At 49.9% G+C, this 15,415-nt stretch overlaps 1 protein-coding gene across 2 annotated transcripts in view; it reads right to left on the bottom strand.

Moving 5' to 3' along the window:
• dock8 (dedicator of cytokinesis 8) overlaps positions 1–15,415 on the bottom strand; it is a 42,477-nt gene that overhangs the window by 13,113 nt on the left and 13,949 nt on the right. For both annotated transcript variants that reach the window (XM_062454197.1, XM_062454198.1), the window contains 25 exons: positions 15,304–15,389; positions 14,740–14,806; positions 11,035–11,184; positions 10,673–10,753; positions 9,715–9,874; positions 9,395–9,531; positions 9,049–9,142; positions 8,714–8,876; positions 7,412–7,529; positions 7,200–7,270; positions 6,784–6,928; positions 6,479–6,580; positions 6,212–6,307; positions 5,892–6,126; positions 4,479–4,643; positions 4,002–4,177; positions 3,476–3,571; positions 2,991–3,086; positions 2,629–2,778; positions 2,409–2,522; positions 2,107–2,262; positions 1,832–1,968; positions 1,366–1,529; positions 1,089–1,231; positions 27–209 (listed from right to left, as the gene is read on the bottom strand). In XM_062454197.1, the coding sequence (XP_062310181.1) occupies positions 27–209; positions 1,089–1,231; positions 1,366–1,529; positions 1,832–1,968; positions 2,107–2,262; positions 2,409–2,522; positions 2,629–2,778; positions 2,991–3,086; positions 3,476–3,571; positions 4,002–4,177; positions 4,479–4,643; positions 5,892–6,126; positions 6,212–6,307; positions 6,479–6,580; positions 6,784–6,928; positions 7,200–7,270; positions 7,412–7,529; positions 8,714–8,876; positions 9,049–9,142; positions 9,395–9,531; positions 9,715–9,874; positions 10,673–10,753; positions 11,035–11,184; positions 14,740–14,806; positions 15,304–15,389 (3,285 nt within the window). The remainder of the gene's footprint in view (positions 1–26; positions 210–1,088; positions 1,232–1,365; positions 1,530–1,831; positions 1,969–2,106; positions 2,263–2,408; positions 2,523–2,628; positions 2,779–2,990; positions 3,087–3,475; positions 3,572–4,001; positions 4,178–4,478; positions 4,644–5,891; positions 6,127–6,211; positions 6,308–6,478; positions 6,581–6,783; positions 6,929–7,199; positions 7,271–7,411; positions 7,530–8,713; positions 8,877–9,048; positions 9,143–9,394; positions 9,532–9,714; positions 9,875–10,672; positions 10,754–11,034; positions 11,185–14,739; positions 14,807–15,303; positions 15,390–15,415) is intronic.

Here is a 15,415-nt window from a genome sequence, read left to right on the forward strand (position 1 = left end):
ACTCCCTCACTCCCTCACTCCCTCACTCTGTACTCGAAGCAGGACACGCAGATGATGAGCAGCTCCAGCAGCCTGTTGAGCTGGGAGGGCGGCATGTCCAGGGCCCAGCGCTGGATCAGGCTGCTCTCTGTGTTCTTCATCACCCACAGGAAGCACACCAGCAGGTGCCTGCTCGTGTCTGCTGACAGACTGGCCACAGACTTATGAGACTAGCAGGACGAGAGGAGAGGAGAGGGGGAAAGAAGGAGAGGTACAGGTAGGGTTAATACTGAAGGCACACACACAGTGGCGGTTGTGTACATGTCATTACATGGGCTATTAGGTCTGAAGTCACTTATTAGGCTACGGGAGGAGAATTTTCAGTCGAGTCCCAGCAGCTGTGATATGCAACGCCTCCATTAGAACTCCTACGGCTGGAGGTGTGGGAAGCACGACACCTCGTCACTGTGTGAGGCGACAACAAAACTCCTCTGGACACAGAACAATGTGGCACGTACAGGGAAACCCATTTATCTAGGTGTTCAGGAGAAAACTGGGGAAGGCAGAGAGAGAGAGAGAGAGAGGGAAGGAGAGGCAGCGAGAGAGAGAGAGAGGCAGCGAGAGAGAGAGAGAGAGAGAGAGAGAGAGAGAGAGAGAGAGAGAGAGAGAGAGAGAGAGAGAGAGAGAGAGAGAGAGAGAGAGAGAGAGAGAGAGAGAGGGAGGCAGTTTTCAGAAACCATTTTGTTGCCGTAGCTACGTTTGATGGATGCATGTGTTGAGGAGCGCCCAGCTCACTCATGATGGTAATGTCTCGCCGTAAACCATCTCTTCGGTTGTGTGCGTGTATATAAGTGTCGGGGGAGAGGGGGGAGGGGGGGGTTCAGGATAAATGATGTCTGTGTGTGCCTCTGACAACAAATTAATCTACCTCACAGCAGCTAACCTGTTATGAGGCAGTGCTCTCTCTCTCCCACCCACCCACCCACACACACACACACACACACACACACATACATACATACACACAGTGGCTGGGTCGAAACCAAAAGGCCCTCATTTGACATAACACATGGACCTGCACGGCCATAACCCCACTCTGATCATCTCACCACCGATGCCATGGAAACAAGAGCATTCCTCGCCAAGGTGTTGAAGGGGTTCCCGGCGATCGCCATGGCGACGGACTGATTGATGGGAGTGACGTTTTCGAGGTCGTCGTCCGTCTTGCTCTTGCCCCCGCGGGAATCCGATACTACGGAGGGTCACGAGGGTCAAAGCGAGGATGTCACGCCCCTGCTGTGCGTCTAGATATGCATTTGTATATGCGTTGTACGTGCTGTATATGCATTGTACGTGCTGTATATGCATTTGCGTTTGTGTGCGTACCTGTGAAGTCCAGGTAGTTGATGGAATCTATGATGATGCCCACCAGGGGGAGGTAGAGGGCGGCCACTTTGGCCTTGACCTCTGGGGAGACACAGCGCTGGTCCAGGTCGTGGGCACACAGCAGACTGCAGGTGGCATTGATGGCCTTCTTCTGAACCTTACCCCTACACACGAGACGCAAAGGTTATTCACCGTGGACCCTGCCTGTGGGAGCGTGTACGTGTGCGTGTGTGTGTGTGTGCAGTGCGTATGATGTGTAGGTGGTGTGCCCGCAGGCGTGTGTGACTGTGTGAGACCAAAAAGGAGTCTGCCGGCTCGGGCCTTTTCTCACACATATCACTGTCTCAATGCATTGTGTGTGTGTGTGTTAATGTGTGTGCGTGCGCGCATATATTTATGTGTATGTGTGTGTGTGTGTGTATTTCTGCATGTGTGTGAATGTGTGTGAATGTGTGTGTGTACCGACCCCTCTGACTCCATGTCCAGGGCGGCGTTGAGCTCGGTCAGCAGCAGACCAGTTAGGAAGTGCTGCTGCTTAAAGTCCTGAGACAGCTCAAACATTCCCAGGATCCTCGGCTCCTGGAAGCTGCAAGAACTGGAGGTCTGAGAAGGAGAGAAGGAGAGAGAGAAGGAGAGAGCGAGAGAGAGAGAAGGAGAGAGTCATACCCTGCATGCTTATTGGACATGAACAGTCGAGGGGAGGAGGAGACCAATGGGCCGCTAGCTGTCGGAGGAGCTGACCTGTGAGGAGACGGATGGACAGGGGGAGGCGGGCGCGGAGGCGGGGCTACTGAAGAACAGGCTGAGGCTGAGGTAGTGCTCGTGGCTGCACAGGATGCGCAGGAACTCCAATCGCATGCTGATCAACGTCGGCATGGAAACGCTCTTGGCGGACATCTGGACGGCGGCCAATAACAGGGTCAACGTCAATCACGGGCGATTCGTCCGGGATAACAAAGCTCCAGGCCAATCGACAGGTTGAGTTGCGAGGGCCATGCCTGGCTATAGCCACGGTATCTGGCCGGGGGCAGGGGCTACATTACCTGGTTACAGTAGTTCCTGACCAGCTGGAACACGAAGCCTCGGTCCATGAGAGACAACAGGTCGTATAGAAAGAACGCCAGGCTTACGTTCACCTTCTCGGCCTGCTCCAGCTCCTGTCGACGACAACAGCGACAACCCTCAACCTCACCAGCCAGACAGGAGCGGCGGCGCTAAAGCCCGGAGGACACCAGACAGACGAGCCGTCGAGGCGGCGGGTACCTTTTGCTGCTTGACCAGTATGGTCCCGATCTCCGCGGTCACCACGGAGACGATGGTGGTGATGTCGTCTTTGAAGCGGTCCGAGAAGCGACTTCGGCGCGGGACGTCCCGTTTCTCGAGCTGGGACGCGTGCTGGGCCATGCTCTTAACCTGGAACACACGTTCGATTCGATTCGACTTTATTGTCACCGAAAAAGTACAAGTGCGGTACAACGAAATGCAGTTGGCATCTGACCAGAAGTGCAAATGGAATGGTGCCACAAAAAAAAAGTGTGAAACAATTCAGATACCTGGAACACAAACACACAAGAAGACATCTCTTTTGGACACCTAAAACATCCCGATAAGGCACGTGAACTCACCAGAACTTCGAAGAAGAACCAGGCGTACTTGTATGCGTTCTCTCGACACACCCCGGTGCTGACCACCATCTGTAGAGCCAGCTCCTCGTGGAACTGCTGCAGAGAGACACACACACACACACACACTGATTCAGCTCTGCCACAGTGACTAGCCTAGTTCAGCATCACGGTTAAGTTGTTGAACTAGAGAGGATCGAGGTCACTTCTGGCTGTGGAACCTACGTCACAGTTCAGTATCACACTGCCACCCTGTGGAGGTACTTAGAATTGTCCCAAGGCAAAAAACAAATACTTGCACAAAAGGTCATCGGCATTACCCAGTCCATCGATTTTAGAGATGCTAGGTTATGCGTGGCCTGTCATTGTTTATCTGTGCTCTGTGCTGTCATTGTTTATCTGTGAATTCCCCCCCCCCCCCAGTGGGACAATAAAGAAACTGAAGTATGGTTTGAGAAGGTGCTTGAAGGGGTGTTGGGTGGTCTTACCTTCCTGTTGGAGGGTCTGGTCCCTCCTGCGGAGCTCTGGGGGTGGCTGGTCACATCCACATAGGTGGACATGCGACTGCCGGGGTGGTTGTGGCTCTGAGGATCAGGGATAAAACACACTGTTTGGTCTACTAAGTAAGATGTGTGTGTGTGTGTGTGTCTGGATGTGTGAGTGTACACATGCATGTGTGTGTCTCTGTCTGTGTGTGTTACTATCTATGTGTGTGTGTGTGTGTGTGAGAGTGTGAGTATGGCTGTGTAAGTGTGTGTGTGTGTGAGTGTGGCTGTATCTGTGTAAGTGTGTGTGAGTGTGGCTGTATCTGTGTAAGTGTGTGTGTGTGTGTGTGAGTGTGGCTGTATCTGTGTAAGTGTGTGTGTGTGTGTGTGTGTGTGAGTGTGGCTGTATCTGTGTAAGTGTGTGTGTGTGTGTGTGTGTGAGTGTGGCTGTATCTGTGTAAGTGTGTGTGTGTGTGTGTGTGTGGCTGTATCTGTGTAAGTGTGTGTGTGTGTGTGTGTGTGTGTATACCTTGGCTAAGAGGATGTCCTTCACCTCGGGGTCGTCAGCAGGGTGAGGTGTGGGGATGTCTGGGTTGCTGCTGCTGCGGAGCCTGGACTGCAGCAGCATGGTCCCCACCGTGGTGGCAGACGCCCGCCCCATGGTGCTGTAGCGGCCCTCGGTGGGGGGCGGCACCCCCGCCGCGCCTACGTTTACATGTAGTCATTTAGCAGACGCTCTTATCCAGAGCGACTTACAGTAAGTACAGGGACATTCCCCCCGAGGCAAGTAGGGTGAAGTGCCTTGCCCAAGGACACAACGTCATTTTGCACGGCCGGGAATCGAACCAGCAACCTTCTGATTACTAGCCCGCTTCCCTAACCGCTCAGCCACCAGACTACACACACACACACAAATCTGTGTGAATATTTATTATTTTCTGCAGCTTTATTCTTTTTACACCTAATTTCAATAACTAGGTCTACCAATGGGCAGTCCTTACTGTACCTGTACTGTAGCCCTCATTGGGAGCGTCGGGGAGCCGAAACACCCAGTACAGGTAGGTTGCTAGGAGACAGTTCCTGCCCTGATGGTCTCTGGCTAGCTCCTGGCTGTTGTGAAGACTGTTGACGATTGAGACCACAGACTCAAATGCTATCTGGGCCAGGTTGGCTGTAACACACACACACACACACAAAACTATGATTAGTACAATGAGCACTGTCCAAACACAGTGTATGTTTATCCTCGCACGGACCCCAGATTTCTACCCCTTTGAGGGTATAAAGGAACTTTACTAGAGAGCAGAGTCGAACTGTCGGAAGCGCTTTACGCTCTGTCTGTATAAACCTCCCTCTGTACCTGTATCTGAACCTGTCTCTCTGATGCTCATTAGAACATCCTCTTACCCATCTCTAGCATTATCCTTGTGCCGTTCTGTAGCTGCATGCCGCTCTAAAGCCCCTTTCCCCCTACTACTCACGTCTATATCAATGCGACAGAGCTTACAGAAGGCATGATATTGATCTTTGCTGCACTTAGTAGCAGTGGAGTTCTGAACTCCAGGTAGGTTTGAAGGGGATCTTTCGTTTTGGCATCTGAAAGCCTACTAAACATTGGCACTGAAGCCAACGCGAGTGGTAAATTGCGACGGTGGGCAGGAAGGGTCAAAAAGGAGGACAAAAGGGTGAAAAGGAGGACACGCAACAGCGGTCCAGACAAAGGGCTGGAAAACCGGACTTTCTGGATGAAATCCTGACGTCTGGTCACCCTACCTGTCTCTCTGATGCACATTAGAACCTCCTCTTACCTGTCTCTCTGATGCACATTAGAACCTCCTCTTACCTGTCTCTCTGATGCTCATTTGAACTTCCCCTACCTGTCTGTGTGTTTGTGTGGACATAAGCTTGGACATAAACAGATAGGGCAAGAGCTGCCGCTAGCCCACATCTTCTCCCTACGTGTCTGTGTCCCTGTCTGTGTCCCTCCCTCCCTGCCTGGTACCCAGCTCCCTGTCTGCCTGCCTGGTACCCAGCTCCCTGTCTGCCTGTCTGGTACCCAGCTCCCTGTCTGCCTGCCTGGTACCCAGCTCCCTGTCTGCCTGCCTGGTACCCAGCTCCCTGTCTGCCTGCCTGGTACCCAGCTCCCTGTCTGCCTGCCTGGTACCCAGCTCCCTGTCTGCCTGCCTGGTACCCAGCTCCCTGTCTGCCTGCCTGGTACCCAGCTCCCTGTCTGCCTGCCTGGTACCCAGCTCCCTGTCTGCCTGCCTGGTACCCAGCTCCCTGTCTGCCTGCCTGGTACCCAGCTCCCTGTCTCCCTGTCTGGTACCCAGCTCCCTGTCTGCCTGTCTGGTACCCAGCTCCCTGTCTCCCTGTCTGGTACCCAGCTCCCTGTCTGCCTGTCTGGTACCCAGCTCCCTACCCGTCTGTCCGGCGATGAGCATGGGCTGCATGATGAGGGTGAAGAGCTTGTCCAGCACCAGGTGGAGGTAGAGCACCAAGGGCTCCAGCCGGGAGGAGGACAGCGACACGATGCTGAGCTTTAGCTCGTGCTCCAGCTTGTTCTCGGGGATCTTCTCGTCTCGCACGCGCAGGGGGAAGGAGGCCCCGCCCCCCAGGGCGTGGCAGAGGGTGAAGAAGCGCTCCAGGTGGCTGTCCTGGGATTCCAACCGAAGGGGGAGGGGGTCAGTGCGTGTGTGCGTGCGTGCGCATCTGCATGTATGTGTGTGTGGGCCAGCTCACCTGGGTGTGAACAGACGACACTGCCTGCACCTCCAGGTTGTACACTCCTTTGTGTCCCTCCATCCACTTCACGGGGGGAACCTGCTGAGGGATTTTCTTCACGCACACACACGCGGACACGCAACACACGCAGACCCACAACACGCTCACACAGTTAGCGTGACACGGTATGAACGCGGGCAGCGGACGGGAACAGTAGGCACGGTAGGCGAGGTCAATTTGAACAGAACCGATCCGTTGCAGTGTGTGCGTGCGTGCGATTCCTACCTCAGGTGAGTGTAGAGAGTAATTGACGGGCAGTCGGTCCAGAGCTATGGGCAGGCAGTACTGTCCAGTCTGAAGTCTGTCGTTGCACAGGATAGGCAACCACTGGAGGGAAAACAAGACCCACTGGGTCATACAGAGCCTGACAGGGCCGCGACAACACTCCGCTGTCCCCGGACGGTCTCAGCTCTCACAACAGGCTGCCCCAAACCCCCGGCTATGTCAACGTTAGCACACGTGCCCTGGTGAGTACGGTACACGTGGCAAACTAAGCGTGACCGTAAATACAGTCGTGCCAGAGAACTCACAGAGTAGCCGATGAGGTTTTCGCTGGTGCCAGCCTGGCTCTGTTTCTGCTGGCAGCTGATGTGGTAGAAGGTGAAGAGCAGGTGGTGTCTGTCTGTCAGACGAGCCGGCAGGGCTATCTTCACCTCCTCGTAGAAGTCTGGGGACCTGCAGCCCCACGCAGGACACAGCAGGGAGCACACTCAGACTAGGTCCAGATAGCGGATAAGCACTACGCGTGTACTATATGGTGTGTGTGTGTGTGTGCGTGTCAATGCTGACATATTTGCTTGTGTTATTTTCCTGCCGACTGTTTCACTGCTTAATTGTAATTTATTGTTACAGTTTAGTTATTGTTGTCGTCAGTGTGGACTTAGGCTAATCAAATGCCTTTGCATTCTATACACAGCGGCCCCAGCGGTTGCTGAGAAATACTTGCTTGTTATGGTAGGTAACTGGGGTGTAGACCTCTTGAACAAATTCCGGACCGCTCGACTTCCCAAAAATGACCTGAGGAGAGAAAATAACGAGCATGACTTTGGATCTGTGCGGCAACACACCTGACATCACGAATACATGATGGCACACGGATTGGTCTGTGTGTGTGCGTGTGTGTGTGTGTGTGTGTGCGTTTGTTTAAGCAGCACTTACATTGAGCACACCGCCAGGGTCTTCTCCACTCATGAACTGGATCTTGATGGTGATGTTTCGTGCCGATGTCAGCCTGTTGACAAAGTTGAGCCTCTGGGGGTAGACATAGAGAAGGTTCCTGGAGGGGGGGAGGGGGAGAGAGAGAGAGAGAGAGAGACAGATTTAGTAGAAACAGGGAGTAATAAGTGAGGGGTGGGTAGAAAGAGAATGAGGGAGAGAGAGGGGCAAATATAAGTATAAAGACAGAAATGGAGAGACAGAAAGAAAGTACAAGAGAGAGAAAGTCTGTTGAGGGCTGAATCGGACTTCTACAATTGAACAGTATAAAAGGTGAGACCTTCACGATGCACCAGTAGATGGCACCACCTCTACAGTTGAAGTATGAATATGACAGTTCAAACACAGGCCTCTACCTGCAGCCTAAATATACACCCTGCTTTCCCGTCATGGAATGTAGATACGTGTTAACACTCATCACTCCACATACCAGCCAAACAGCTTGTTGGATACACTCATACGTAATAATTGCACTTTTCCCACACTTGCCTTGATCCCTAGCCTTCCGTTTGTTTTTACTGATTATACTCCTGAACATTCGAAATATTTCCCATTAATCGAATTTGGAAAATGTCTGCTAAATCAATACACATTCATTTACACATTTCAATGCATGCTGAAACAAGACATTAACATCACAGTAAGGAGCGGTGTTCCAAAACAATGCTTATTCAGTGTTGAGGTCGTACGACAAAGATGTGGGCATAGACACCTCTTGTTGCCTGGTCACTGATCATCTAAAACACCCAGCTAACCTGTTTCCAGCACCTGGAGCAACAGAGTTGTGCCTGGAACATTCTCTACTAATGTCTGACTCGCAGCTCTCAATTCACCCTGAGGGGGAATATGCATTATTATCCCCGAACAATTCATTGTCTTTAGATAAATCTTTAGAATTTGAATAAATATGATTCAAAGAATAGGAACTTGGTGGGCCTTGTGTATATCCCCAAGTCAAATAGTCAATAACCGTGGCATTCAGAAAAGGTGCTTGTCAAGGTGTATTCCACAACACAGTCTGCATGGTGGCTTGTTTTGTTTGAGGCACACCACACAAGCAACTAGCAGTGATCCCTCAGTACAGCGAGGCTAATGGGAGGAAATACAAAAAGTAAACTAACCTGTATCCTGTTCCGGATATAGGCCAGAGTGCGAGTCAAATGGGTTCATTAGAGAGCAAACAGAGTTGGTGTGTGTGTGTGTGTGTGTGTGTGTGTGTGTGTGTGTATGTGTGTGTACACTCACCTGTACATACTGTGTGGAACATACACCTCGTTGGGGGGGAACTCCAGCACCTCTTTAATTGGCCGAATGTTCTTCTCGGCCAATGGTTTGACTGGGATTAGCTCAGAGGACAGACAAGCAATGGGGCTGTCCTGAACCGGTGTCAAGTCCAGCTTGATTGTACCTGTGTAGGTTACACACAAGGGTACACTAGAAACAGGAATGGGATGATGCAGAATTTCTTAGTGTATCTAGTTCAGATAAGAGACATGATAAGTGGTTGTTTTGATACAGTGTGGGTGAACTGACGAGGTCTGTGTCTCATTCTTGCCGTCGCTGGTTGGTTAGGAGTTTACCTGACATGGTCTTGATCCTCCTTTGCAGGGACGACAGCTTCTTGATGTCCGCCAGAACCTTGAACAGGTCCTCGTCGCTTAGACGGTCCCCCTCCTGGAACACGCACACAGAACACAACGCCTCAGGCAACAGCAAACCTGCTGGTTCACTATGCACTGGAAAGTTGTGATGCGTGCACTCGTTGAATGTTGAATGAATGTGGGAAATGACATGGTGTCACATGTTGTCTGGCAGGACTGGGAATTATCCACGGACCAGCCCGTCTTCACGCCTGCATATTTGAGTTTTAGTAAGGGTATACAGTATCCCGTGTGTGTGTGTGTGTGTGTGTGTGTGTGAGCGGACCTGCTTGCAGATGGTGCTGATGGTGATGGTAGCGGGTTTGAAGGCAGACATGTTACACTGATCCTCCATGGTGCTGAAACGTTCCGAATTTCTCCTGGGAAGCTGACCTTTCCTGTCCATACTGCTGGACTTACCACCTGGAGGGGAGGAGAGAGGAGGGGGGGTTCCAGATATCAGCGCAATGAATGGAAAGTGAGGCTTCGGACTAATTCGGTCTTAACCAGCTACAGTAGCTCATCCCAGGTCTACCACACATAGACATACAGGTACACCTGAGCAGAAAGACACTGATACACACCCACACACACACACACACACACCGTTGATGCTGTCTGAGTCAGTGGTGTCTCGGTCGAGCGTGGCAGTACTGATGACGTTCATGATGTTGACCGTGGCCCAGGCAAACGGCATGCGGTAGCGACCCAGTTTCTGGCAGAAGGTCTCCGATTGGCCACGCAGCTTCTCCAGCTTGTCCTTATTCTGCTCAGAAGGACAGGACGAGCACATGACCGACATACTGGGACACCGTCTGTTTACAGTCGTCGCTGTCTAGGGCACATCGTCACCTAGGCTATTGGTGCCGGCGGCGAGCCCCGACAGGTGAAACTGGGGAGGAGAAGAAGGAAGCCCACCGGTCGCCGGGGACAACCCAAGCCGCCGTTCCGTCCGGCGAACAGCTCGGTCGTGGTCGTTAGGATCGATCGGGTTTATAATATTATCATAAAGCACGCCGTCACGCCGGAGGAAGAAGGTGCAGCCGAGGGGAAACATTCCGCGGAGGGGGAAAAGAAACGGAGAGACAACCGTCCGACACCGGTGGCTACGTCCACCGGCGAAGCCGACTCTGACGCCAACAACTTCTTCCCGCCATCTTGGCGACCCTTCAAGAGGGCTAAACCCCTCCCCGTGTTTTACCCAGGCCCAATACGGACACGGGGCCGAGTCCCACTTCCCCTTTCAGTCACCGTAACGTGCAGGGCCGCCGCGCCACTCAAGTGTTATTGTAAATTAAAGAAACTAAAGAAACCCTAAACTCCTGAAAAGCGAACATGACTCATTAGCTGGTACTACACCCTGCCACTAAATGTGCACGTAACCCCAACCAACCAACCCAGGACAGCCCAGCCTCTAAATCCCAGTGCACATAGTTGTTTCGATGTGGATGTGTTCCATCAATATTTCCAGAGACAACTAAACAGAGAGAGCGAGAGGCAACATTTGTGCGCGCGTCTGCGAGTGGGTGTGTGTTTGTGTTTGTGATACAGTGGAACATGCTACCTTCGCGGTGTCACTCTCCTTCATGACCATGTAGGGTTCAGCACACTCACTGATCTCACCCTGCTGCAGGACCTTCTCTATCTGGAACACACACACACACACCAGTCATTAGACATGACCCGTCAGAACTCCACCACAAACACACATACGTTCTTTACATTAAAAACAACAGGTGTGTAGGACAGGGTAGGTAGATACAACAGGCAGAACACCCACCGAATTGACTTTCTTGGATGGAGATAGATACAAGTAATTGCCTGTGCATTTACAAAGGAAAGCTGAAAAACTCCAGAAAGTGTTTTTGGAACCCTATTGTATTTGATCACAATGTAACACAGGCTTTGATAGCAGGTGCATCTCACCTTGATGACCAGGTAGATATCTGGGGAGGGGTACGTGATAGAGAAGATAGCAGCTCTGGCTTGGCTGGATGGGTCCATGTGTGGCGTGTGGGGTTTCAGGAAACCTTTGAACTGGTCCGAGTTAAGGTCGCAGTAGAAGTTCTCCGATATCTAAGCAGGACAAACAAAAAGGGTATTGTACTGTATTGATAAAATGCAGCATATTTGATATATTCCCAAAGTACATTTATCTTTTTCTTCCAAAAAGCTGCATGCAAGAATGGGCATTGGGAATTCATGGCTATACGATTTCAAATATACTGAATTTGATCTATTACAGTATTTATAGTAATCAACAATACCCCATCTGACTTAATGTTTCAACATCTTAACACTGTTTTATAGAAACCTTTTATAGGCCTAAATCAAAGCCTAGTTTTAGGTCATCGATCCTGTGACTTGTTTTTTTTAAACCCTCTCCCGTCTTGCAGTCCAACCCTCTGCGGCTCGGACCATATGCCATTGGGTTTGTGTCATGCGACACCCTCCATTAGCCGACGATTAGCGCCTCCTCTCCATTTCTCTGCTCCCATCAGCCCTCTCTCTGACATGCTCGCTAACCCTTCCCGGCAGGCCTGCCCTATGGCAGAGAGACCCTTTTATAGTTCGCCCAAACAAATGTATCCTTCCTCCCTGCCGTCCTTCCTTAAGGGTATCCATAATCCAACATGACTGGATGTGTGAAAGCCTCTGTACACATCTGTCAGTGATCCAGTCCCATCATACCCGTGATTTCTCTGTAGACAAAATAAAAGGGGTCTGTTTTAAAAGTTCCTCCCTAAGATGGGCCATGGTGGTTAGCATCAGCACTATGCATGACCTGTGCTGTAACAGACACGTCACATGGTTTGAGGCACAGATAATGAACCCTTTTTTGTGTTTTCTTTGTAACTGGAAACCAGGAAGTCTCTGGGCTGGATTAACTGATATGTGGGAGGCAAACCACTTAAACAGGAACGTTCGATAAAACATCATTAAAATGCCAAAGCATTCGTTCAAACATCCTCTGAACTGTCCCCTTAGAGAGGTCAGGAATGTTGAGGGCTGATATTCTTGGATTATTCCTTATAACGTTTCAGTTAACGGTGATGTTCTTAATATTCTAACTCTTTCAAATGTTGGTTTGATGAGATATTGAGCAGATATGATTTGAAGTCATGAGGTTTGTGACCAGGGGGATTTGAACTACCGTATTACCCTGTGTGGGGTAAAATCCTCTGTGTGTGTATTTGTATGTGTGTGTGTGTGCGCGCCATGGTTGGTCAAAAGCTCTTGCTGTCAGAAATGGATTAGAGGAATATTTTCATGGAATTATATGAACATCTGCTGAATATTGTACAGATGCTAAACCAACTGTACACAAATCGAACAAAAACACTGCATCAACACAAATGACACTAGTGTCTACATGCAATGTATTTGACAGGATGAGAAAGAGCGCTACGTTCTGTATAAGAATGTTATTACGAGACAAAAATCACAAAGGAGAAACAAGAAAAGACACCCAGGCAACGACTGCATCACTGAGTCATTTCAAGTCCAATCGATTTAACAAGCTGAGTAAGTCCTTCTTTGTAACAGGGAGTTGTTAGCAAGGACATACAGCATGGCTTGTTTGACAGTAATTTAGCGTGTTATCAGAGGAAGAGAGACAGAGAGCTACACCAGGTCTGTTACTCATAATTCTTTGTAGGAGAGACAAGCAAGTCATTCATTATTGGCAGCTACTGTATAGTCCACTTCCTGTGACATAGATATTAGTGGAGGCACCACTGGGACCTAACAGAAACATACACTCCTATCAGACCAGGGGTCAGACTAGAGGACAGATAACCAGAAGGCTGTTGGCTAAAATCCATATGGGACATGTGTGAAAGAGCTCTAGCGTGAGCAATAAGCACAAAATCAAGCCAAACATGCATTTCAAAAACCTCCAGCTGTGTAAATTCATTCCACACACACACGCACACACACACACACACACGGTGAGAATAGGGCATGAAGGAGATCTTGGATGAGTGAGTCTAAAGCCTTATAGAGTCCAATGATCTGTCTCTACAGTAGTGACTGCCAAGAACAACAACCAAATATATAAACTATGCCATAAGCTTCACCAAAACCAAACAACATGGCACTTTACCAACGAAAATGTAAGACCTCACAGCATGTGATTACATATCCCGGATGTAGCCTGGAAATGTGTGACCAATTATGAACTGCTTGTGTCACTGTCACAATTAAAATAGTATACAATTGACCTTTATTTTCCCTCAACACAGGGACTTTGTCTTGTAAAACTATCAACTGCCTTAGCAACACACATGCTAGCAGTCTAACACAAGAAAAGGGTAAACAGCGAATTAAACGTTCACGGCCTCAGTCGCGTCAACACAAACTAGGCTGTGAATCAAACTGTGGAACGGAATTGTGGCTAGAAGCTGTCTACATTAGATTTCCCGCAAGCAAGGAGTGTCACATTGAGTTAATTGCTTTATATAATGACTGTTTTGTTCGTTTTGTGTATGAAAATGCCATATAGCGTAGTTTGCAATATTGTGGTGCCATGTTTTTTTTTCATTTGTGAGCAGAAGGAGCCCCAGGTGGTCTCACAGCGTCTTAACACAACCTCAGCCCACAACCTGCAGTAAGTTAGATCAACACAACCCCTATCCTAATCTTGACGTCCTGATGGCCAATGTGTCCGTGCCATTAGCTCCCCTACAACAACAGAAGGTACAGTGGTATGAAATGTGGAGGCCAACACTCTTCCCGTCACTTGTGGTTGGTATTTGGCTGAAGACGGGACAGAAGCAGCGGGCTCCATAGACCGAGAGCCCAGCCCCGGAGAACACTGACGCAGAGCAGCAGAGGCTCTGCCAGGGTCAGGCTCCTCTGGCCTGGCGTCCCGGAGGTGTCAAAGCACCGCGGTGGGACCAGTGAAGAGGTGGCGTCTGGGGGCAGAGGCGGAGCCTTCCTCAAACCAGCCTGGTCTGCCTGTGCAACGGACGCCTTTCATAAACACCGCTTTTGCCAGCTACGCCACCAGAAAAGCTACTAATTCTTTGGTGCGGGGGGGGATTGTATTTATACTGAGAATTGAGTTGAAACAATTTAACCAGCTAGCACTTGGATGGTAACCATCGAACGCAGAGAAGCAGTAGCCGCCTCCAATTCATCCACCTCCTCCACACACACACACACACACACACCTTAATCCCCCATCACATCCCTTTATCTTTTGATCATCAGGATCCCATTGATCAAAATCAAACACTGTGACGGTGGCAGCCATAATACATTTTACATTTACATTTTAGTCATTCAGTCATTTCAAAGATTTCAATTAGTCATTTAGCAGACGCTCTTATCCAGAGTGACTTACAGTAAGTACAGGGACATTCCCCCGAGGCAAGTAGGGTGAAGTGCCTTGCCCAAGGACACAACGTCAGTTGGCATGACCGGGAATCGAACTGGCAACCTTCGGATTACTAGCCCGATTCCCTCACCGCTCAGCCACCTGACTCCCTCCATAATAGACCCCTCAAGTGTATTATGGGCCTCAACAAGGCAAACTAAGCAGGTTTAATTAGACATAGATAGAGGGAATGGATGGACATTTCTAAAAAAAAGAAAAACCTTCTCATCTTTAAGACTACTACTACTTACTTTCTTTTTCTCCTTCAGGTCATACAGGGCCAAAGTAGCAAAGACGGGCTCAATGTCGATCTCAAACCTGCACATGAAAGAGAAAACACAAATAAAACAATCCCTCATGAGATTGTAGAAAATATTCAAACAGATCCTGCTCCAATCCCTCATTATAACATTGATTTGGGCCAATGTGCAGAGTGATGTGTCACAAACCACTGCTGCCTAAATGAAAAAAGCAGACAGGCAGAAACCTCTGGCAGCTCTAGAGATGCAGAGAGAGAGAGCCTAGCCCACAGAAAGTGATGGTCTAGAGGAAAAACAACCAGCCCTGACCAACTGCAGTCCACCGCTACCCTCCCTGCCACCATTGGCCTCAGGCCTCCAATAGAATTTGGAACATGAGTAACGGTGCTGATGTTGCAACACACAAGTATTTTTAGGCCTCAATGAAAGCGTTGGCCTCTTTTCTCTGTGTTAATCTCCATCATGCGAACTTTCTGAGCATCAATGTCATTTCTAGTCATTGCATGTACTGTGTGCAGCAGGGGGTGTTGGGAATCTTCCTGAGGGGGATCTTACTTGATAGCAAGGCAGCGAATGAGAATCCTGTCTCCCATGTGCTCCTTGGGACAGTCGGGGATAGGGCGGATCTCCACGGCATCTTCCTGAAAAACCAGAGGTGTAGGCTCTC

Source organism: Osmerus eperlanus, chromosome 28, assembly GCF_963692335.1.
Source record: "Osmerus eperlanus chromosome 28, fOsmEpe2.1, whole genome shotgun sequence".
NCBI classification, from domain to species: domain Eukaryota; kingdom Metazoa; phylum Chordata; class Actinopteri; order Osmeriformes; family Osmeridae; genus Osmerus; species Osmerus eperlanus.